The following is a 25,742-nucleotide window of genomic DNA, read 5'->3' on the forward strand; positions in this document are numbered from 1 at the left end:
CAACTAAGAACCTTTATTACAAAGCCTGCAGAGAAGAAGGATGCTGTTGACTCGTTTTCGGTTGCCACAGAATTTTGATGCTTATATTCTATGTCTATTGATTGTTTTCAAAAGGAATTCCACTGGCTGCATTCCACATTGTTCAAACCAACCGTTCAAGCCACAATTTATTTTCTACTAAAGAAGAGAATACGCGAAGTCAAAAGAACCGACAAGAAGTTTTGAAAAAGAAGTGTAATCAGAATAGGTCGAGGATAATTCTGGGCCAATTCAGAACATTCTTGATCATATTTTCTACTTTTATGTGAAGTTTCATGTCCTACGCCTGTTTCAAGCAATTGATAATTTGTCGAACCAAACGACACAACTCCAAAACGGCCAATATCGTCTTGTCAATAAATAAATTTGCAATAACAGAAAAATTACCAAGTTGCAACAGCGTGACCAGCTAGCGCTCCTCCGATGACTCGAAGGAGTGAAGATGCAGCAGCAAGTGCTGCATATGAAGCAAAACATTGTCTTATTAAGATAAATCATCAAGGGGGAATGTATGTACAAAATAGTGGAACCAATGTACCCTGGCTTTATGCAAACTTAGAGGTGAATGTACCAGTTTATTTGATCTTTAGGACATCAAATTTGACACTTTCATTATCTTATCTTCTACTTGACGTTTACATGTTGCAACGAGTTAAGTTGGTCAGTGTTAATTGGTAAACGACAGTATCATCTTTCAAATTCGTCGGAAATTGGGCAACAAATTGACATATTAGCCAATCTCAGTTCAAAATGCTCATCGTTGGGAAAATTGGGGAACAATTCATTTCCGACGAAATCATTGACCAAATACAATTAACTTGTACTCTCTCTTGGCCGAAGGAAGGGAAGTGTATCATCCATTAGTTCTGGAGCAGAATTTCTAGCTTTGATATGGTTATGCCACCACAAAAAGAAAAAAGGGATGCTTATAAGTAAGCCTTGTAGTTCCGTTATTCTGGTTGAAGAGTCGAAACATTAAATTACCAAGAGCAAAACTGCAGCGATATCATCAACCAGTTTCACCAAATCTGTACGCAAAAGACCGCATCAGAGTGATACACAACAGATGATAATATCATTAGATATACGAGTTGTATAGACATATCCAAGTGACATTTACAAGTAGGAAGAGTAGGAGCCTTAGGGACCCAAGAATTATATGAACATCAACTAAGAAATCAGAACAAAAATATCAAGTCACGTATTAGCACTTTGGCAATTTCCTACCACAAATTAATTTAACCACTTATCTCATCTTCTCAGTTTCTCTTAAATACGAGAGCAGTTATATTATTGTTGTGACACAATTTATAAATAACAACTTAAATTATTATCCAATTCAAGGATTTCACTGGTTTAGTAGGACAGCGATCAATTTCTTGATATGGAAAGTAATTCGCAAAACCTGCAAATTGATATCTTAATGTTTCACTAAAAATTAAAAAGAAAAAAACCAAACAAATAAAAATAAGTTTCCTCCAATTTTCCATATGGAAAACATAGGGATGGTTCGGTATGGGATACCGAACCAAAACTAGTATCCCGAATTCCAAACTGAAATTTTTCGGGACGGGAATTTGAAGACCAATCCCAAACCAAATTTTCGGGAATCCCAAACTTCAGGATTTTGGGACAAATCGGGAATCCCAAATTAAAATATGAAATTATGAATTATTCTTCAAATAATTCAAGAACACATTCATGAACTAGGAATGTCATTTCATTCACACTACCATTTAATCGAACACTAGCATGCTTGAATGTTTTTATCAGAGTCAAAATTCAAATTAATTAAACCCTTTTGGCAATTTGTTGATAGACAAAAGAATCAAGCATTCTAAAATCATCAACCATGACAGCAGCAATAATAAAATCCAAATGAATATCAAACAAAACATGAAAAATATGCAAGGTGTAGGGCATTCCAGGTTGTAGAGCATGAATTAGAAACTACTAGCATCAATTATAAAAGAATAATATATAGGGAACTGTTATTAGCACTCTAAAAATCCCATTCTACACTCCTCACAAGTGTATTTTTCTTTCTAATTATAGAAAGTTTGAAATGTCAAATGAGATTTTTGAAATGCTAATAACAATTCCCTAATATATATATATATATATATATATAATTAATAATATATATTTTCAGTTTGGTATGGGATTCCCAAAATATCGAGAAGCCAATTCCAAATTTCGTACCAAAATTTCGGTTTGAGAAATTTTTGGTTTGAGATAAGGATTTTTTCGGTTCGGTTCGGGATTTTCGGGAATTTTACCCCCCCCTTAGGAAAACATATCATTACCCTAGTCTAATTTGAAGTCGAAATACTCTCACCAAAAAATAATTTGAAAGTCCAGCTCCAAATTCCAAATGCCCCAATTTTTGCGACTCGTCATGTCCTTTAGACCCGGCAGTTTCTGACACGACACAGTGACACGACAAGAAAACGATATGAAAATAACTGGTTTCGGGTCAACACGATAACTTATCGGGTCATTATCGGGTGACCCGTTAAGAACCCGTTAATAATGGGTTCTTAACGGGTAACACGTGGGTAACCCGTTTCGACCCGTTAAGAAAAAATTTATATTGATAATTTTAAAGTTTAATTACTAAAAGATTTATTATAAAATACAATAACCATATTAATATATACAATATATTCTATATTAAATATATAGTTTTGTATTATTATTCTATATAAGTTTAAAAAAAGTTTTGGTCATTATTTATTTTTATTATGAGCGTTTCTTATTATCATTACTAGGATAAATTTTACTTAACATGTTGTTGTCCAAAATTAAAATAAACTAATATAGTATTTGTATAGTCAAGAACTAAGAAGACATACATACAAGTATGAAAAATGTGAAAGAATATATAAACACTCGTGATTCATCATTATTCCTCAACGAGTAGATAATGACTACACTTACATTATCGTTTAGATTTTTAAAATCCTCCAAACCTTCATGAATAATGTTTTTTATTTGAGGGAAAATTAATAATAATTATTGTAGAAGTGTAAAAAATGTAAAACAAAATATACAATCACTCATAGTAACAAACTTTACAACTTTCATGAAGGGGTCAGCTTGGAAATCCAACACTATAATTCATAAACCTTAAATTTATATTTAATCGTCGATTGTCATTTACGATTTATTCTTCTTACTGAATTCCATTTTTTAAATTTTCTTTTTTGAAAACATGATCATATGGTGGATGTAAGAAGATGAACGATTCAAATCTTTGATATCACGTTTCGATATTTACGGTTAACTTAAATATGAGTCGATGTCATATAGTTTGTAGAAACTTTATAAATATCAAGCAATATTTTCACTAACTGTAAAACTCTGAATATAATATCAACGATCCAAACCGTTCATTTTCCTGCATCCTCTAATAGATCAAGTTTTCAAAAAAGAAAATATGAAAAAAACAAAATTTGATGAGAACAATGAAGCGTAAATGTAAACAACAATCAACGGTTAAATTTTGATCTATGATTTATATGATTATAGTGGCAAATTTTGAAGTTAAGCTCTTCATGAAAGTTGTAAACCTCGTCATTACGAGCGTTTATATATTTTTTTCTATATTTTTTTACACTTCTACATTAATTAAAAACTATTAAAGACTTTAGGTAAGTGAAAATATACTTAAAAGAAAAATGTGTTTTATGTTTTGGATGTGACAATATGGTATGTATATACTTATTTAGTAATATGTTTTCATTTGATTATTTATTGGTTTAAAATATATTTTCCTTAATGGGTAACGGGTCGGGTCATATTACCTGTTAATATTATCGGGTCGATTTCGGGTCGGGTTATTTTACCCTTTTATTTTAACGGATGTTACACGACATGACCCGTTAAGATATCGGGTATGACATGAAAACGACACGAACACGAAAAACACGACACGAATGCTAGGTCTAGTGTCCTTGGTTTTCAATGGACATTTTCTGCGACATGCCGTCTTTGTTTTTGACCAGAATCGTTTTGGAAAATTTAGAAAAATAATCAAAACTTAGAATTTATATAGACTTATAGTAACTCTTTTAAGTTTATGATTATTTTAACAAAAAGTTAATATATAAAAAAAAAGAGGTTTTCTCATAAAAACCCAAAAAAATAGAGATTAATTATACTTCTCTTCTCCGGCATTGTCATCTTCCTCATATTCTTGGTCGTCCATGTCTACATACACCGTTCCAATCATTATATGCCCTAGCATCCCTTCGCTCCCAAATTTGCCACATTTTCACGCTTTATCCCTTCCGTTTTTGCTAATTTGCGATTCGGCTGTGCAGGTTAAGGTTCAAATTTAGTCTAATTGTGATTATTTCAAATGACACAGATTGATCATCATCAGAACTCTTGCTGAAAGTATCAAAAGATTGAAGCTTTCACAAAGGACTTTGTGTACAGACGCAGTCGCAAAAGTTTCCAGTTCCAATGGTGCCCAACCCAGCAATGTAAAGCTCTTGAATCTTCACCCATTACATGTTATTCACATTTTAATAAATGGGTTTTCTTTTTTTCTGGAAATTTATGGAACCCGAAATAAGTGGTTTTTGGTCACTCAATATATTTGGTATTTACCCAGTAATGTGGAGTAACTTGCAAGAAAAGTAATGTTTTTCCATTATTGGATTTGATGGTTCCTTTTCAAATCCTCCACAGGATCATGTGGAGAGGCCAAATTTTTCGAATAAATGTGATCCCTACGACATTGCTATTATTGGAGGAGGGATGGTTGGCATGGCCCTTGCTTGTTCCTTGGGTAAGTGGTGTTTGTTTTAGACTCTAGTTACCATCATTGTGTAGATTAACCAGTAGACATTATGTCCCAGACCTTATTAGTTCCTTCACCTGACATTATTCCCGCTTTTGTGGTTTTAGATTAAAGTTCGCTAGTTCTTAGTAGTTATCGTTTGCATTGACTTATTTAACTTGTGTTTCTTAGGTTTAGCATGATTCATGTAATGTAGATTGTTGCATTTACAGCAGATAGACTAGTAACTTTTACATGAGTGACTTTGTGAATTGTGAACAAAAAGTTATTAGGTTGAGCACCGTAGCGTGTACTCTAGAACATTATCATTCAAATCAGTTTAGTAGCTTTGGTTCAGGTCAGAAGAGATTGGAAGAAAATTTGTGAAATTAGTTTGCTATGTTGTGCTTTTTGTTTCTCGAGCTAAATCCAAGTAGTTTAACTAATAAAGTAATAAAAATTTTAGTAACAGAAGTTTTTGTTGAATTAGTTTGTTATGTAGCACATTCTGGCTGACACACCAAAACTTTCAATCTATTGTCTTCTTGTTGTGCTGCTTTAGCAAAAATGCCATTGACAAAGCACTTGAAAGTTGCCATCATTGATAGCAATCCTGCAGTATCAAATGGACTTAGCATCAAGAAAGAAGACCCCCCTGATCCAAGGGCCAGTGCAGTAGCACCTGCAACCATATCTCTCTTCCAAGGTATTGAACTTGATAATTTGTTGTTTCTGTATACCAACATCAGTTTCTCATGTTCACCCCTAGCAATCATGTAAGAGAGCACAAATAAGAGCCCTGTGTCAATGGATCTAGTATCCCCATTTGTAGGAATTTACCGAGATGCTTGTCTATTTTCATTCTAAGTTTCTAACCAAGTTGGAAACAAGTTTAAACTTGTTCTGGACTTTCAATCACAACAGTTGTACTTTGCAGATATTGGTGCTTGGAAATATGTGGAACAGAACAGGCATGCGTATTTTGATCAAATGCAGGTGACTGACTTTTCCAAATTTCATAGCAATTTAGTAGTTCCCATTTTGTTTGTGTTCCCTTGTTGACTTACTGTATTTTTCAGATTTGATTCAAATCACTAATCCTTTCACTACTGAAAAATCATGGTCTCAAACCTAATGTCGGACAGAGTTGGCCAGCAGAATATGGAATGTATAGCGGAAGTGAAAACAAAGAAAACTTAGATTAAAACAACAATAAAGGGTCTCACACTTGTTTTTGGCCTCGCACCAAGAATTGAAATTTGGAAAATAAACTTAGTCTAGGAAAGATATCCTAATCCAAAATAGAATAGGAAATTAACCAAATCCATCTAGAAACGGGAAACTTAAAAAAAAAAAAAAAAAAAAAACTAGGAAACTAATAATAAAATCCTGCTCCAAAAGTTTTAATCCAGTCCTAAAAGGAATTGGATTGTCTTTCTCTTTTTACCTCTTCCACCGATAAACCTTAAAAACTTCTTGTTGATGTCCTCATCAAAACCACTCGTATGCATATCAAATTGTTCAGTTTTCTGTCATTAGCTTCCTTTAATACATTTTCATTAATTTACACATCTTTATTGTAGTTGATCAGGAGAAAGAAATTGGTAGATGGTCTCAGACCAGACTTGTTTGTTTTAGTTCCATTGCAAACTCTATTGTCTGATCATTGACACGGAATAATGGGCAACAGAAACTGATAGATGAGATATAGTGCCGATGAGCGCATTTTGTTGAAATAATACAACTTGACCAATGATTAGGGGTTTAGAAATGGGACCACAGTAATTACTCATGGTTTGTGTGTCAGTTACTAATCATTATGTACTTAACAATTTCTCTCACAGCCAATTTGGTCTTGTCAACTAAAAGGGGGATAGCCTAGTTTGAGAGAAATTGTGCTTCAATATTGAAAGGTGTGGTAAGTTGAAAGATATGCTGTATATAATTTGATAAATTTTATAGAAGGTTCCTCATTATTTACAAGCTTGACTTAAGTGGATTCCTAACTTTTATCTCATATCATGACATAAGCAAGCAGTTCTTATTGTATCAGACCAAAACCTCGCGAATTGATAGATATGGTGTATATAATTTGATAAATTTTATAGAAGGTTCCTCATTATTTACAAGCTTGACTGATTTGATGTTTTTCAAATAATTTTTTTTTCCTGAACTTCTCTTTTTGTTTTTACATCAATAGTTTGACTCTTAATGACCTTTTGTAGTGAATATATATTATCTGCCAACTCTGTTCTGCTGTATCTTACTCTCATCGTGGCCAAAGAACCCTACTTTTACATTGTTATTTGTTTCTTCTTTAAATAAATTGCAGTGTTTGTTAAATATTTCCATCCAGCTGACACAATATGATGGATGATTCCTGGAGGTTGAATTTATTGAGAGACTTGTCTGTTCTTCTATGATCTCGTGTAGGTTTGGGACTATACTGGCTTAGGTTATACAAGATACAATGCAAGAGATGTACATAAAGATTCTCTAGGGTAAGTAGATGATTTTTTTTTTTTCTTGGCAACTCTTTTATTAGCATTACTAGTAGGATCTGATGCTGATTTTGAGTTATGATCAGGTGTGTAGTGGAGAATAAAGTACTGCACAGTTCCCTATTGTCATGTATGCAGGTATTTAGCAAAGCTGAATGGTCAATTTTTTAGTTCATTTTATTACAATTTACAAACGAAACCTGTAATCACTCGTGTAATTTCTTAGTTCATGTTGTTGTTCTTTTGTCTTTTTATTTTTGGTGGCTGAGTTCTCATATTTATTATTATCTCTGTTTTCCTTGAAGATATCATTTCCTGGCATTTCTTTTCTTGGTTAAAGTATCTCTAAACCATCATCCTTTATTTTCTTAACTCCCTCTCGTGTTTTTGATAAATGGCATGTGTGTTGTTTTCATGCGTTGCATGCAAGTCTTGATACTTTCTACTGCTAATAAGGTTAAACTTCAACAGAATACAGATTTCCAGAAGACTGTCTACCCTTCGAGATTGTCTACAATGACTTTACAGCCAAGAAACTTATCCATGGGGATGGAAAGCACATCATCTGGATTGAATGAGCAGGGGAACTTAGCGAAGCTTGATCTAATTGACGGCAACAGTCTGTATGCAAAGTTGGTGGTAATTTTCAGTTGCATTTGAAGAATTCTATTTCCCTTTAAATGATAATAAGATGACAGAATGTCTAGTCGTAATGCAAAATAATGTCATTCGTAAATTCTGGATTGGCATCAAGTCACATTGTCTTACTGCAGGTGGGAGCTGATGGGTCCAAGTCACGTGTTAGAGAGTTGGCAGGATTCAAGACAACCGGATGGAATTACTCGCAGAACGCAATCATTTGTACTGTTGAACATAGTGTAGAAAACCGATTTGCATGGCAACGCTTTCTACCTGCTGGGCCAATTGCACTTTTGCCAATAGGTGATAATTTCAGTAACATTGTTTGGACCATGAACCCGAACGAAGCAACTGACCGCAAGTTAAAGGCTGAGGATGAATTTTTGAAAGATGTCAATTATGCTCTGGATTATGGATTTGGCCCTCATCCTAAGTCAAGCACCTCGGGAGGTGGAAGCATATTTTCTTGGTTTAAAACAGACACGAATTTATCAGCCAATGACTGCTTCAAAGTTCCGCCAAAAGTGTTGAAGTTGGCATCTGAGAGAACGGTGTTTCCTTTGTCTTTGATGCATGCCAACGACTACGTGTCAAAGCATGTGGTTCTAATTGGCGATGCAGCACATACCGTTCACCCTTTGGCGGGCAAGGGGTTAATTTGGGGTTTGGAGACGCATTTGCTCTATCAAGAATCATTTGTGAGGGAATTGCAGTGGGAACAGACATTACTGATGTAGGTGAATTTTCTTTTAGCTTTTATCAAAATTAGTTGGTTGGATCGAATCATTTGACGACGTATGTCTAATCTTATGCAGGTATTGTTGTTGAAGAAATATGAAGCAGAGAGGAAATCGGCAAATGTCACAATGATGGCAATCCTGGACGGTTTCCAGAAGGCTTACTCTGTTGATTTCGGACCTTTAAATGTACTGCGGCCTGCAGCATTCAACGGAGCGCAGTACATTCCACCCCTTAAGAGGAGTATCATTTCATATGCCCTCAGGGGATCAAAGATTGCCAATTTTTTCTTGAGACGGACGTAGACATTGTGAGATACTCTTTTCATCAATCTTGTAAAAGAATAAATGCTCCTTTCATCAATCTTATGCCGCAGGATTCTGGATCCCGTTTCGTGTCGATGCATTCTTCCATCCTTTTTCTGCATGAGATCTGCAATTTTCAGGAAGAAAAAATGAAACGATATTATTAAGATGAGCAACATGCGAAAACCTTAGGCATCTCGAACCCATAAAATTTGGGTTTTAACCCATAAACATTGTTTTCTGCCTCAATCCTTCTGGGTTAAATTTCTCTGCAAGCCGTACTTATTTTCATTGAAGATGGTACACGTTGAAGTAATTACAATGTTGACGAGAGTAAACGCCTGTTGGTTGTACTCGTAAGCGGTTTTATTAGAAGCATGCATGAGTTTGTTCAGCTGTTCCATGAATGTCTCTGCAAGCCGTTCTACATCATTTTCTGTGCCCTCCTGGAAGATCTCCTCAATGCTAATACCGTCCAAGATAGGTCTTCAAGTGAAGGATAGAACCTCAAAATAGAAGGTGGTGAAAGACAAGGAAAAGGGTTGTTCTTATGGGAAAATTATTTTTCAGTGGGTTTGAAACTGGCTGTATTTTTTTCCTTTTTGTCACTTCATTTCTAAGACTAACATAATCATTTGGGGCCACCAGGCCTATTTTGGGACCATTTATTCGTTAAAAAGTTCTACTAACGTGATCATCTAGGGAAGTGCAACATGGCTTAAAATATAAATCTGTGCACGATCCCGTAATTGTTTTTTTTTTTTTTTTGATAAATTACATAAAAATACCTCAAATATTGGGCTAGTCACAGTTTTATACCTCATCTTTAAAACATTTCAATGTCATACCTTATCTTACAAATTTATTACAATTTCATACATTCCGCTAAATAGTGATGTGGCTTGAGACGGGACCCACTCTCTATTAAAAAATTAATTAAATATTAAAAACTAAAAAAATAAAAGGGACACTTTGGATGCGGTCCCTAGCTATCAATATTCTTTGATTGAAACCTTGTTAGTTTTTAGTTTTTGATTGAGGTCCCTAACATTAATGTAATAATGTAAGTTACTATATTTTTAAATTAAAAATTAAAAATTGAAATTTGTAATTGTTTATATTAATAAGATTTTAAATAAAACCCATAATTTATGGGATTAAAATAATAAAATATATATTATACTCTCTATTATATTGTGTGTGTGTGTGTATACATATATGTATGGGTACATTAACCAAAATTAACAAAAAAAGTTATTGTACCAAAACATGGATACATTCTCAAATCAACGAAAAAGAATGTACCCATATAAGTTTAAACATGGATTAAAAAATTTGAATGGATTTTATATTAAAAAAAGGGTACATTTTACATATAACAAATTGATATATTTGAGAATGGGTACATTTAAGATTAAAAAAATTGAAAAATTATATGAATGGGTACATTTAATATTAAAAAAAATTGAGAATCTTTTTATATATATAAAAAAAAAAACTAATAGGTACAAACTTAATTTAATTTAATTTTTTATTATTTTAGAAATGTTTGAATTGAAAATTAATTAGAAGTTTAATAGAGGTGTGAGTATTAAACCCTAAATTAATTACTAATTTTTATATTAAAAATTATATAATAAACATGTAAATTCATTATCACATTAATGATAGGGACTTGAATCAAAATTTGAGAACTAATAAGGTCTTAGTCAATGAACAGTAAGAACTAGGGACCGGATACTAATTTTTCCAAAATAAAATCATTTAAAAAAAAATTTGCATGGGGGACCCACCCCTTATACGCCTTCTCTTCCTCCATCTGCACCTCCCTCCCATGGCGCTCCTCCTCCTCTCCCTCCTCCTACACACGCAACACCCTCAGCAAATTAATCCCTATAACCAATTTCAAACAAAATACCCCAATTCCACCCAAACCCTAACCCTAAATTTTGAATTCGCCTATTTCGGAGAAAGCTTCGGGCTTTGTTGAAGGGTTTGTGGGTTTTGGCTCAGGGGATGGGAGGTAACTGTGCTTGGGTTTTGGGGTCAAAGGAGAGCAGGTTTGATCGGATTTTTCTGGATTTTGGTTTGGGGTTCGGGAGAAGAGACGGGGAGCGATGTTGACGTGTTGCAGGGACGTGCAAGGGGGAGTGACAGTGGAATCGTCTAGAAGAGAAGAGAAGAGTGGGGAGAGAATTGGCGAAATCAATCACCTACAAAAAAAAAAATTATGGGTTTTTTTGTTTCAAAATTTTTTTGTTTCTGGGGAGAGAAGAGAAGAGTGGGGGAGTGAGATGAGTGGTAGGGGAGGGGGGAGGAGGAGATGTTGGCGCTGGTGGGATCTAGGTTTGGGGTGGTTCTAGTTTTGGGTTGGGGGAAGACGAGAGTAGGGAAGAAGGGTGAGGGGTGGGTCCCCCATACAAAAAAAAATTATTGAATGATTTTATTTTTTTAGTTTTTAATATTTAATTAATTTTATAATAGAGCGTGGGCTCCATCTCAAGTCACGTCACTATTTAATAGAAGAATTGACAGACAAACTAATGGAAGGTATGAAATTGTAACAAATTTGTAAGATGAGGTATGATATTGAAATGTTTTAAAGATGAGGTATTAAACAGTGACTGGCCCAATAGTTAAGGTAGTTTTATGTAAATTACCCTCTTTTTTTTCATTTCAGAAAGAGGACTAGCTGGTGGCTTCGCCATGGCAGTCCACTCTTCTGGGGTCAGGAAGACTTACAGAGACATTTCAGTCTCCCCTGGCCACCATTGTATGATTCACCAGCATCAGGAATCAAACTCAGGACGTGCTGTGTGAAATACAAGTCTGGAATTCATTCCCAACCACTGAGTCATCCATAGTAGTTGTAGAAGGTGATTAATTAATTCAAACTTCTTATGGAGGGTGTGAAACAGGTAGGTTTTGGTGCCTCCTAATGCACTCATAATTTTGACTTACGTTATCCACTTGACGAACCTCTTTAGTCAAAATGAAACATCATGATGGTATTAAGTCTTGCTAACAAGGCACCTCCAGAATAAACAAATATTACTTTCATTTAGTTATGTAGTCCCAGCTTTGTCAAGAGTGAAGGTTTCAGAGTCCAGTCCTGTCTGCAATCTCCTGCTTTTCTACCAACTCATTGGTTGGGTGTCTCCGTATGCACTTTATTGCAAGAATAACCAAAGTATTACAATACAAGCAACAGACAATTCACAATAACAAACACACTAACCAGCATAAATCATAGACAATCACCCATCACTCGTATATGGGCCATATGGGATAAGCCTTTGAAATGGTGACTTACCTTGTCTTTGTTCTCACTCTCTCCTTATAGCCTTGTCATTTTTTTCTCTCTCTCTTGGTTCCTTTCATGTTGCATGAAAGTTATCTTTTAGACATTTCGATACACTAAGAGCTCATACCTATAGCCATGTATCGAATATATTAATTTGCCTTAATCAAAACAGAAAATTCTGTAGTGTAATAGTTCATTGGAAACACCTTAACCAAAATAGAATAATAGATTTCAATTTATAATAACTTGTTGAATTTGTTCATATTAAATATGAATTTGAACCAAAAACATAAATTTATAGATAAAAATTGTACTTAATTACGAAACTAAATTATTTCTATTAGCTCGTACGTACCTAGCCATGTATCGAAAATGTTAATTTGCCTTAACATAGAAATTTTTTGTAGTGTAATAGTATTCATTGGAAACACCTTAACTGAAATAGATGAATAGATTTAAATTTATAATAAATTGTTGAATTCGTTCATATTGAATACGAATTCGAACCAAAAACATAAATTTATAGATAAAAATTGTACTTAATCACGAAACCAAATGAATTATATTTCTTCCTTGGATGGAAACATCACTGTTTTGACAAACACAACTTGGATCAAGACCAAACGAACGAAAATGAAAGTATGCCATGCCATGCATGCAAAATAGCTACAAAAAAATTTACCAACACTCATACAACTTAATGTCAACTCGGAGACGAAAGTAAACTTCACCCTCAAATGCATCAGTCATCAAAGTAGCAATCCCTCTAGCCATGAAGAAATCACCCGTCCCGCCAATGACCGATATGTCCCTAGTCTTGTTCATCAATGGGTCAGCCCCAGCAAAGTTGATGCTACCTTTGTGTTGGGTGGAGTTGAACACAAAGGAAAAGCCAAGCCATGCAGTGAAGATTTCCTTCTTGTCGTAAATGTAGAAGCCTTGGGCACGACCAACTGGGGTTGAGTGCAAATTGTTGTCCAGAGTTATTGGGTCATCAAACACAACTAGGTCACCAAAATGGTTTTGTCCTGCCAAAATGGTCTTGTTGCCCCAAGCCGGTGAACCTACAATGGTTGCCGTGGCGTTTTTAGAATTTTTTCCGTTGTAGATAATGTCGTGGAAGTAGAAAACTAGGTGTCTGCAAGGGTGGTGAGGAGGAGGACGAGGCTTAAAACTGGGTTTTAGGGTCGGGGAAGCCAAGGTTCCATAGAGAAGGAAGAAGAGGAAGAGAGATGAAACTAGGCTCGTTTTTTGTTCCATTTTTGAGAGCAATGAGAAGCATGCAAGTGGATTTTTGTGATTTGAGGAATGAATTGAGTTGGCATTCTCCAATCATATTATATAGGAGTTTGGAAATATTACATTAATTGATGATTTAAACAAAGTATTAGGAAAAGCTTGGCTTAAAAGACATTCTAGCTATCTATTGCTATAAGATTTTACCATTTAAACTTGATAGCTTCAGTTCTACGATTGTCATCATCATTGGTGCACAGATTGGGTTTTGGGACCAGTGGGATTCAGTTGCAAAAAGGGCACGGTGCAATATGCTCTCCAACGCACCAAAAGCTTTCTATTAAGTGTTAGTCTACGTTATTCTCTGTGACGCATTAAAAGGACACAATAATCGAACTAATCTGTAAGACTATGACGCATTAAAAGGACACAAGAATTGTAAGATTTGTTGTCTCTCTGCATTTACCAGTACCAGATATGGAGGTTGAAACCAACTCCATGCCAACCGACTAATCACTACAAAATATAGATGAATCCCACATGTGATGGTGAGACTTTCGTTCTGAATTATATCCTAATCCTTTTGAGGATTTAATCCTCATCTTTAATTTGCTATTTCGCTCCAGCTATGTCTAACAAAATATCAATCATCTCATCTTTTTCCAAACAATAATTAAGTCCACATGCATATGGTCCCAGCCACCAGATCCACCAACCCAATTAACCTCGGCCCTAATACAGCTGTAGATCTTGATATCTGAGCAAATTCAACATGGGTCTTCACAAGTATAGGGGTCAAAACTAAAAGCCTCCCAATGGGTCTAAAATCCAATCACCGTTTGATACGCAGACGGGACGGAATGGAACAGAACAGAATGGGACGGGACAGAACAAAGGTTTCGTGTTATGTTTGGTACGCGCAAGACGGAACGAGACGGTTGTTCCATTTTGCGTTTGGCACGTGCTGGACGAAACGGAACCAAAAGATTGAATAACTAACTTACCCATGTTCCGTCTGTTGTTTGGTACAATGTTTATGCGTGGGATAGGACGGGACAATTTTTATTTTATTTTTTTTTTGAACTTGTTCATATTTGAACACATACATGCTTATCTATGATATTTTTCACAGTAGCACATGGCTTAAGATATGTTATACCATGATATATGTTTTGCCATTTCTTTACTGAAGACATGGCAGAAGAAGCAAAACGAAAAACAATGGCAGAGAATTTAGAGAGAGAAGGTGAATGACTAAAGATTGTATTCCTTGAACAATGAATGAATTACAGAGAGGTGTTTGTTATTTATACAAGTTTCTCCAGAGCTCTTCTCAGAAGACTTCTTCCACAACCACTTGCGCTCCATCTACGGTTCGATTCTCCAACTCCCCAACTAGCACATCACAATGTGTTCATCTACAACACACAACTACAATTTTACAGAGTCATCAAAAACCCACCTCAAATCCTCTTCAAAGTTGCACGAAACAGAAGATGAAAGCCTTAAATAGTTAGCCAACAACGAAATCCTTAGAGATTGTTGCTGCACAACTATAACTCCAACTAATACAGCAAAGCCTTTCAAATTTAGGAAGCAAATTCTTTCCACCAAATCTAAAGCATTTAAGCAAAAAAGGAAAGACTTCGCTTATCGCATTCTCTCACCTTTGCTTCAAATCCATTATCACACTATATAAGAATCAAAACAAAATGGATCTGCAGACTTGCTCGCTCTGAAGACTCGACGATTTGCAGCTCCACCAGCATCACTTCCAACTCAATCAATTGCTTCTGAAATAGTGAAAAAACCATGACAATGTGCAATCACTAAATACCCAATTCTCGAAATCACAAAACAAGAACAACCCAATCCTTGAAATCACAAAACAAGAACAACCCAATTGATAAATTGATGAAATTTTGCAGAATACCCAGTTTTAGAAGCCAAAATTGCATGAATGGAACAATGCTAGCATCAGAAAATAAAGGGAAAAAAAAACCAAAATATCCAACACAAAAGCTCCAATTTAAGAGCAACCCAGAAACTCAAATTCAAAAAATTATCAAAAATTTTGAAGTACTAAAATTCAACTTAGAAAGAATAAAAGGAGGAAGACCCAGATTAAAGAACCAGCTTTTTCCATCATACAAAGCCAAGCTCACAACCGAACCCACTAAATCGCACAGCTCGGAACCAGATCCAATTCTTTACAAACCAGAATCGTAATAAACCTTAAAAATCAGACTTTGTTCATTTTCCCAAGCACAAGTTTAACCAGAGAAACCAAGAAAACTAACTTATTTTCTCATAGTCATCCTATTTTCCCAGAAAATTGAAATTTTCTATGGAAAAATCAAGAAAACGAACCTGGAGATGCAACGGCTACGGGAGAAGATCGAGATCGAACCTGGATATGCAGCGGCTACGGGAGAAGATCAAGATCGAACCTGGATATGTAGCTGCTACGGGAGACGATGAGGAGGAAGGCTACGGGAAAAGGCAGCGGCAGGCAGAGAAGATGGAACGAAGAAGATAGAATTTTAGGGTTTGTTTTTATGGATGGTGTAAATATTGATAAAGATAAGGGGTGTTTTTGTCTTAAAATGTTATAAATTTATGTTTCAAGGATGTAGAACGAGTTGTTCCATGGGGATGAGGCGGAACCAAAATTCAGCCAAAATTTGTTCCGTGAAACAACGCGTTCCATCCATTTTAGGCACACCAAACATGAGACGGAACGCCTTATCCCACTCCGTTCTGTCGTACCAAACGGTACCTTAAGTACACCGGTTGGCCGGAATTGTCAACAAAAATTTAGGCATGTTTACAAGCTAAGGTGTAATTTAGGGACACCTCCGGTCAAAATTCTATGGCCAACTGGTGTATTTTAAAATTAAAATATTAGAATGCAAAAAATTCTATGGCATTCCAAAGCATCGGGTAATTTAGGATTAAAATATTTTGTAATTTTATGAGAGATATAACAATTAAAAGATCCAGAGCATCGGGTACACATAGAAAATTCCATTAGAATGATCATGGAGAATAGAGTCTCATATAAAAATATAACAAAATAGTATATATCTTATATGTGGGAGGTTTACTTCTAATAGCACCGATGTTTTTCGTAATAAAAACACACACTAGCATTGAGTGATTAAGCTAGCATTAAGTGATTAAGTAGGGTAATATCGGTGGATGAGTCGAAGTGATTTTGGTGTCTTGTTGGTGTTGTCTTGAAGGTGTAACAATGGTGTCGTGGCGGTGGTCAAGGCATAAGCTGTAAAGTGGTACTTGCTGGTGAAGTCGCAAGGCAGTCGGCGGAGGGGGGATTGATTTGAAGGGAGGGAGTACTGAATGTGGAATGGTGCTTTAGAGTTATCGTAAAATATACAGTAGGTATTTTGGGAAAAGAAGTTTGATTCTGACGGAGCCTTCTCTTTAGAGTCCAAATACCCATCTCCTAATCCAATTCTAAATAATTTAGTAATTCGGTTATTGATATGAGGTGGACCCCACTTATTTTCTAATTTCACAAATCCTCATAAAGCTGGAATGTTCTGAGAGGTGTGCAAATCCGTTTCTTCCCACTCCATTATCGTTTGGTAAGTAATCACACTCTTGCCCATCTCCAATAAAGTGCTATATAGAAACTAGGGGTGAGTTCAAAAAATCAAAAACCAAAATAAAATTGAACCCAAAAAAAAAAAACAAAACCGAACCAAACCTTATTGGTTTGGTTTTGATTTTGGAAGTTCGAAAACCGAACCAAACCGAACAGAACCGAATTCCTTTACGCTTTATGAATGTATGTTTCTTTTGTGAAACTTTGTTGTCAAGTTTGAAAATAAACCTAGGGATTTTTCAAGGAGCATGCTTGGTTCAATTAGGGATGATATTACATTGGTTATAGAGGAAAGTTTTGGAAGGTTTTAGAATTTGGAAGAACTTCTATATTTGTTTGCTTTTTAAATGGATACGGTGATTTTATTATTATTATTATTTTTTGCAATTGAGGTTGTTGATATAATATGATTGGTTTATGTAATCTTATATATAACTACATTCCCACTTTCCCCCCTTTCCCCATTTTCTTTATTATTAGTTTACCAATACAAGCCATTTTTTAAAATTCTATATTAAAAAAAAAATCAAGTTTATAAAATAAAATAAAAATCGAAATCATACTGATCAAAACCAAACTGAAAACAAAAAACAAACCAAAGAAAATCAAACCGAACCGAAAAGGTTCAGTTTTGGTTTTGGCAAAAACTGAACCGAATAAATCGAATCCACCCTTAATAGAATCCCCATAAAAGATTCCATGACCAATTTCTAAAGCATTTGCTACGTTTGGCCCAAGTAATAGAAATGGGCCAACACTGCGTGTGGACCTAGGGCTACAAATTAGAATGGTGTTTCCAATTTCGCCTGTAAAATCTTCAAACCCGAATATTTTTTGAAAGATTGGAACGGAAATCGGAATATTTCCAAAGTTTTGTTATCAGAATAAGTTTGGAACACTTCAAAAAAATATGGATCGGAAATTCAGAATTTTCAGAATCTCTAAATTCATTCCAGTTTCGATTCCAATTATCAAAAATATTTAGATTCAAAACTTTCGAGTTTGGATTAAAAAAATTATTGGTGGAATATGAAACACCGTTTCAACTTGCTACCCTAACTCAAATTATATATATACTATGTAATCAACTTTTATATTTTATTATTAGTTTTGGATACATTTTGTTATTAAAGAGAAAAACCTCTAGTACAACCATTACCAATACAATCAAAATGGAAAGTAGGTCAAGCACTCGAAGGTAAACAATGGTCCCAAATGTGGGGTGAAGTAAGAGAAAGCCCAAAGTGTGCCAAAGCATTTGTGACAAAGTTGACTTCATGGAAGACATGTCTCCACTCAACCTGCTAGAACAAAGCATCAATAAATCAAGCCTTCTCAATGAGAGTTTTAATCTTCCAAGGAACATCCCAATTACCCATCACTGCTTCGATCACCATTTTTATATTAAATATACACTTATGTATTAAAAAGAGTAAGTGTGACATCCCGTCCTGAAATTTATTGTATTTTATTCTTAGTAATAGTAAAATTATCAGAATGCTCATGAGATGCCACGTAGGCCTTCCATGTGGACCTCAATTTTCCTTTCACTTTTCCACTCTTATTTTACTATTTTTTAATAGTACTTATTTTTACGAACCCATGAGTACAAGCGGAACTCAATTCGGAGTTGTGACAAACCAGTTATGTCCGAAACTATGTAAAACTACCGGAATAATTTCAAAATTTGAACCGTGGCTTCGTGAAGTAGGCTACCTTGGTCTTGTCTGTCTAATGACCCTCGTGCAGACCAAAGGCATGCATGGGTTTGAAAAATTGAACATCGTGGGCAAGTGTGCCATTAAAATAATATATTTTTTTGAATTTTGAAAACCTTCACTTGTTCCATCACACACATCACCATAATTTTCCCCTTTTTTGGCCGGTCTCTCTTTCTTTTCTCTCCCTTCTCACTTTATTCACTTACTCACAACTCTCTCTATCTCTCTCTAGAAACTCACTCAACCATTAATTTCCACTTTCATTTCACTCATCTCTCTCAACCTCTCTCAATGCACTCCCTCATTTTTATGAAAACCTCACTCTCTCTAAACTCGAGAGAAAAGAGCTCTCTCACTCTCCCACTTACCTTCAAAACTAAACCCTATTTTCTATATATTTGAAGTCTGTGGGATGCAAGGATCACAATGGTTGTCTTGCATGTGAGATCGCTGTAGTGAATACCTCAGCACCATTGAAGCCGAGAGCTCCATAACTCCTAAAGCTCGAACCCAGGTGAACTATGCCTTCTTCTTTAAATTTCTGGGTTTATGGATGATATTTTAAACTTTGTGACGTTGAATTATATGTTTAAATTGAGGGTTTACTCCCTATCATCATCTGTGCTTCGAATTCAATCCCGACGACGAACTCCAATGAAATGTCGTCGAGTTCAAAGTTGGTGGGTGTTTCCAACATATCAGATCTCTCCCTCTATGTCTCTATGATAGATTGAGTAGAGTGTTGAACTTAATCTTTAGCTCTAACCCCCTGCATGCATGTTTATACTTTTTTCCGGTCATCACGAAATTGTAGGTCATTTCCGGCTAGTTTCGGCCATAACTCGTGTCCCACTATATGTTCCTTACCTCTTAAGCTTTATTTTGGCGTTTGAATCTTTGAATTTCGTTGAGAAATGAACCCATTATGACCACTTGAAGTTTCCCGGCCAAATCGCCAGTTTCCGGCAGTTGCAGTGGCAACTGGCCTGAGAAGAAAAAAGAAAAAGAAAAATGAAGCCTAGATCCGCGACCCAAATCCGGATCCGAACCCAGGAACCGGCCCGGTCCGATTCTAAAATGCATATGAAATATTTCAGAATATTCTTTGTGTTGACTTTTACGAAATTTTCTCGGAAATCCTTCTAAGCTAATTTCAACATCCTGAGTCCATTTTTGACATCCATTTAAGAAAATTCTGAAGTTTTAACATAGTTGACCATCGAGGTGTCTCGGTTGACTTTTTAGGGTAAACCGTTGACTTTTCGTTGACTTTTTACAAAATTTGCTTGAGACCCATCTTGCTGTATTTTGACACTTGATTCCAAATCCATACTCTGTTTTCTTAAATTTGCTTGTTTAAGTTGAGTTTTACTAATGGGTCCCAATATTATGCTTAGGTGCAATTACTATCAGAGACTCCAACTTTCTTAGCTTGGAAAGATGTGATATCGCAAGTATTTGTGAGTGGGCCTTTTCGTTTTTACGTATATATATGTATATATGGTTTTTCCCAACAATTGCTTTCATTATTAAAATGTGACATGTCATGTTTAGCTTTACAAATAGATTTTCGTACACTTTATGTTTTTAATATTATTTGTGAGCATAAACTTGTGGCATAACATTCTTGCGTTTTATTTGCTCATTATTACATGTTTGCATGGTGTCTCTTAGTTATTTATACTGTCCTAGGTCAAGGACTAGCTTCACTTGTAGTTCACATGCACATTTACAGTTGCTTTAGATCTAGAGTTTGGTGCTAGGCTGTCCTTTTGTGTGATGTTTTGGACTCGTATGTGATGCGACTAGCGCAGCTCACATGATACTAGAATGTAAAACCTACATCCATCCTGTTCCATTATTTGAATATCTCTGCAGTTGACTTGTGTGCCCACATAAATTAATGAGCATTGATTTCTTATAATAACAGTTATTTAATGTTGAGGTACCTTGTTGTTCTACCCTACATCTTTGACTCACTTCTCTTGCTGGGTATCTATTACATATTATTATAATATTTTTGGGAAACCATATACTTGTTTTACAGTGATGAGTTACACTTTTCAAAAAGGTTTTATAAAACTTTATTTTCAGGTCCACTCATCCTTGTTTTTCGCCCCTCTAGGATGTTTAGTGGTAGATGTTTTGTGACGACGAGGATTGTTGGTATAAGCTGTTATGTAGGAGACTTTTTCTTTCGGTATAAATGTCTTTACTCTTCTTTGGCTGCGATTTATCTATGCTCTGACATCACTTGTGTGATATGGGTTCAATTCCGCTCACATGTGCACTCTAAATTAGTCATTTTAGGTTTTAATTTATTCACATTGTCCACATCACTACACTTTATGGCTTTGTCACCTTCTAGGTAGACTTGTAAACGGGCTGGGTTTATCGGGTTTGGGTCGGGTTCAATTCGACCTGTTAAGCTAACTGGTCACCCGAACCCAATCCGTTAATCTAATAGGTCACCCGTTTTATCCGTTAACAAATTTTTTTTTATTTTTAATTTTACTCCTAATCTATGAAATAAATTTCACTGCCAAGTGAACCTTTACAACTCAGTAGGATGGCGTGTCTAATTCACCTGCTATGTTGTCCATTTGGAATAATGTTGTGAATTATTTTGCGTTAGATGTTGATTCTTCTATTGCTTTTTGCATTAATATAGTAGCCTGCAAATTATTTTATGATACGATTTAGAGGGTAAAATCGTGTAGGCTCCATTGATCTCATGAAATATCTTTCTTTATTCTCGGTTTGAATCTTTTAAACTCGGAGAGTGATCAGGACTCAAGAAAACAATTATTAGAGCACTTTAGACTAATCTAAATCTTTACTGAAATTACTCAAACATCCTCAACTAACGAGTCTAGCGGGTTGAACCAAAGTGACTCGTTATTTAATGGGTTCACTCGTTAGTGATCTGACCTGTTAAGCATCTACCCAAATACTAATATTAACGGGTCGGGTCAAAAATGCTAGGTCTACTTCTAGGTGTCGGCCAGCACATTGCGATTCGGATGTCCAGATAGACATTTCGGATCAGAGTGTGTCAATTTGGTATCAGAGTATAGGTTAGGTTGCATGTTTGGTATCTAATCATTCCGGAAAATACTCCTACATGGGCCTTACCACATGGATTTATTGGATAACTAAAAATAATGATTTGGTGCTTAGGTTGCATGTTTTATCTTGCACCCACGACTTTTTTTTCCACAATATGAAGCGGCAGTTTAAAGCTCACGACCAGATCAAAAGGCAGGCTGATTTTTAAATGGTAAAAATAGTTTTTCTAATTTAAATTTCATATGAAACCTTGCTGAAAAAAACTAAGGTTCCACTATAAAATCAGTAGCCCAACTTACTTATAAACCTATAAACCAATGCAAAGTCACTTCTTTCATTGATGAGGAATTGATTCTCAACAATGTGTGATGAGTTTTCAGGCCAAACATGTAAACAACACAAACGAGTTGGCATGCAGCGCGTATGATTAGTTTGACACGTGGGACAATCTGCTCTAATACATTAAAGAAAGTTGAGGTTTCATTATAAAATCGAATGTCAATATGAATAGTAGCCTAACTTACTTATAAGCTCATGCAAAATCCCTCATTTCATCAATGTTGGATTCATTCTTCACATTCGCTAAATGGTTCTCAATCTTACACATGTCATATCCAAAATATTGGTCTCCAAAGATAAATATGTTTGATATACATCTTCTTAAAAAAAATCCAAAAATTGTATTTGAATATGTATAAAATAATAGTTTAATTAATTTAAACCATACATGGTAGTTAAATGTGTGAGTGTTGTACTATAGTTTTTAATTTTTAACAAATAATATATATTTTTTTTAACAATCAATATTATCTTACATTAAGGGGGACAGGGTAGTTTTAACTTCACGATGTGCTAGCAATAAATGTGGTTACAATCCGCATTTGGCGAAAATCAAACCTAAGATCTCTTACTTACAAGTGAAGAAGAATATTACAAGACCGTAGTACTAAGTGACTGTACTATAGTATTTCTCAATATACTATAAAGTGATAAAATATGGATATGGACCAAAAGGATAAAATGCAACCCTTGTACCATTGAAGATGAAAAATCATAACCGTCCACTATTCATTATAAATTCTGTTTTTAGAATGCTAAAAATGTAAATGGCCCTTTACCACAGTGGTGGAAAGCAGATGAGTCCTTACATGATGGCATGGGTTCGAACTCTGTTGATGACTAATCTAACATTTAATCTTACAAAATATATCATTTTGACATAAAAAAAAATATGCTAAAAATTGGCATGGTAGCTATTGTGAACACGGAAAATTCTTGAAACAAAAGAGACAAGAACAACGTGCACAAAATAATATTTGTATTTGATGATTTTGGGTTACAATCTCTCTCAAATTTGATCCTCTGATTCGATCTCCGTAAGGTGTTGATTTGTGGATGTGCGATTGATCCAAAGGGCCGTTGGGCTTGATCTAGGGATGAACGTTTTTCAAGGGCCGTGGGCTTGGTCTTGAAGGTGGATTTGAGCGGATCTTCAAGGAGCCGTTGGGGCTTAATCTTGAGGATGAGCGTTTCTTCAAGGGCTTTTGGGCTTGATCTTGAAGGACGGTTAGATGTGTGGATTTGTCGGTGTGGTTGATCCAAAAGGCCTTTGGGCTTGATCTAGGGATGAACGTTCTTCAAGGGCCGTGGGCTTGGTCTTGAAGGTGGATTTGAGCGGATTTTCAAGGAGCCGTTGGGGCTTAATCTTGAGGATGAGCGTTTCTTCAAGGGCTTTTGGGCTTGATCTTGAAGGACGGTTGGATGTGTGGATTTGTCGGTGTGGTTGATCCAAAGGGCCGTTGGGGCTTGATCTTAGGATGAACGGATGAACGAAGAACGAAAAGGGCTTTCTTGATTCTTCGGAAACCTGGATGTTTGAGAGCTTCGAAGTTTCAGAGTTTCATAGCTTCAAGGTTTTGGTGTAATATCGATCCCCCTAAATGAATGAATTAGCCTTCTATTTATAGAAATTTCCAAGGCCTAACTTTGAATATAATATTCCAGATGAAATAAGTCTTTTCTGCCAGGTGTTGACACGTGTCCTGTTTGATGACTTTTCCAACTTATTTCGATTTTTTGTTTAGACACACACTACGTGTAAAATTTATGTAATACATGAGCGTTGAAACTTTGATTTATCGGTCAACGTTTATTTACCGAAATTTCGATGTCTACAAATGCCCCCACTTTAAGGCGCGTCGTATACACGTGCTTGTCGCGTGTAGGAGATGCGTTTTGAAGTCCCTTAATGTAGATGTCGATCCAAGGGCCGTCGAGGCTTGATCTTGAATTGGGCTGGAGATTTCTTCAAGGGCCGTTGAGGCTTGATCTCGAATTGCGCTTGAGATTTCTTCAAGGGCCGTCGAGGCTTGATCTTAAAGGTTGAAATTAGACCTCAAGGAGCTTCATGCGGTAGATGATCTTTGGCTTTGGTAGTGGATGAATTGGCACATATTTTGTTGCATTTTGTTGACTTTCCACAGCTTTGATCTTAAACTGGGTTGGAGGACTTTCTGGCTTCCTCCGATTGTTTGAACTTACTCTTTTTATGTGGAGTTGGATTTGATTCAAGGGTGATGGACACTTGATCTTGAATCGTACTTGTGATTCTTTAAGGGCCGTCGAGGCTTGATCTTGAACTTTGGCTGGAAGCTTCTTAAAAGGCCGTTGAGGCTTGATCTCGAAGGTTGATTCGAACACATGGCAAGCAGTCACGAGGTAAAGGTGACGACCTGTTTCTTTGTTCAATCTTTCTAATTCACACCTGAGCAGTTTGGTCAACGGTATGATCTTCAAGATTGATGGGTTTTTCTTCCAGTTGGTGACTTGATCTTTATGGATTTGTTTCAAGGGTGGTGAATCGGCACGTGTAGCCCACAACGCCTAGCAAGTCGACTCAAGAATCTGAGGGTCAAAACGAGTCCACTACCTGGAGTGATTGCAACCCTGATGATATGAGATACTTTTGATTTTGAAGAAGTAACAGAGGAATCGGCACGTGCTTTGTTGTGCTTGTCTCCACATGCTTTAATGTATCATTTTCCCTTGTCTTATCTATTCTTCTGGCAGAATGTGGCATCTTCTCGAGTTCCTCAGCTCAGACTCCTTCTGCTGAGTTGACTGTGCAGGCTGCATTCTTCTCTGCTTGTTTCTTCTGCACGTTGTCTCCACATGCTGCAAGGTATCATTTTCACTTGCCTTATCTGTTCTCCAAGCAGATGTGGCAGCTTTTTTGGAAGTACAGCAGCAGTGGAAGATGAGTACTCGAGAGTAGTGCTAGGTAAGCAATCAGGGAAGGGTTCCAAGCAGTCGGTTCCTTACCTGAGTTTTGAGTGGAGGTTCCGACATATTGCTTTCTTTATCCTTGTCTTTGCAGGTAAGAATAAGGACAAAGGAAATGACAGGGAGAGCGCATGATATGAGATACTCTCGCTTTCTACCCTAGTGATATGAGATACTTTTGCTTTGGTCTCATTTGTTTGCAGTGGTACCCCAAGGAATAAGGAACACTGAGTGACTTGAGAGGCTTCGTTGGGAAGGCATTCTCGGAGATGAAGAAAGGTTCTGTATGTCTGCCTTGCTATGGAGGGTGAAGGTGGACAGTTATAAGAAGTTCCTTAATACCTGTAGGGGTACTATTCTTTCACTTGTGTCGGTAAGCATTGAGTGATTGATCAGCATGGCTTCACGCGCTTTCTTCTTTATCAGAAATCTTCGACAAATTATCCGTAATTTCAGCCAAGCTGAGTGTGCATGTGACAGGTGTTGACGAG

General features: G+C 36.0%; 1 protein-coding gene, 2 long non-coding RNA genes and 1 pseudogene across 3 annotated transcripts; 1 reads left to right on the forward strand and 3 right to left on the reverse strand.

Annotated features, from left to right (window-relative positions):
• Window positions 1–290: 290 nt before the first annotated feature.
• On the reverse strand, window positions 291–1,091 carry LOC114821238 (uncharacterized). Its single transcript, XR_003768685.2, has 2 exons — window positions 1,024–1,091; window positions 291–496 (listed from the first exon to the last, which is right to left on the reverse strand). It is a non-coding gene; the product is annotated as an uncharacterized lncRNA (long non-coding RNA).
• A 3,107-nt stretch (window positions 1,092–4,198) lies between these two features.
• On the forward strand, window positions 4,199–9,094 carry LOC114821119 (uncharacterized; annotated as a pseudogene).
• A 3,760-nt stretch (window positions 9,095–12,854) lies between these two features.
• On the reverse strand, window positions 12,855–13,638 carry LOC114821062 (dirigent protein-like). The gene has a single exon (XM_029092866.2). The coding sequence runs from the start codon at window positions 13,573–13,575 to the stop codon at window positions 12,994–12,996; it is 582 nt and encodes a 193-aa protein (XP_028948699.1). The 5' UTR covers window positions 13,576–13,638; the 3' UTR covers window positions 12,855–12,993.
• Window positions 13,639–14,798: 1,160 nt separating this feature from the next.
• LOC139191622 (uncharacterized) lies at window positions 14,799–16,096 on the reverse strand. The gene is made up of 3 exons (XR_011575729.1): window positions 15,922–16,096; window positions 15,219–15,344; window positions 14,799–14,982 (listed from the first exon to the last, which is right to left on the reverse strand). It is a non-coding gene; the product is annotated as an uncharacterized lncRNA (long non-coding RNA).
• Between the last annotated feature and the right edge of the window lie 9,646 nt (window positions 16,097–25,742).

This window comes from Malus domestica, chromosome 14, assembly GCF_042453785.1.
Source record: "Malus domestica chromosome 14, GDT2T_hap1".
Lineage (NCBI taxonomy): Eukaryota > Viridiplantae > Streptophyta > Magnoliopsida > Rosales > Rosaceae > Malus > Malus domestica.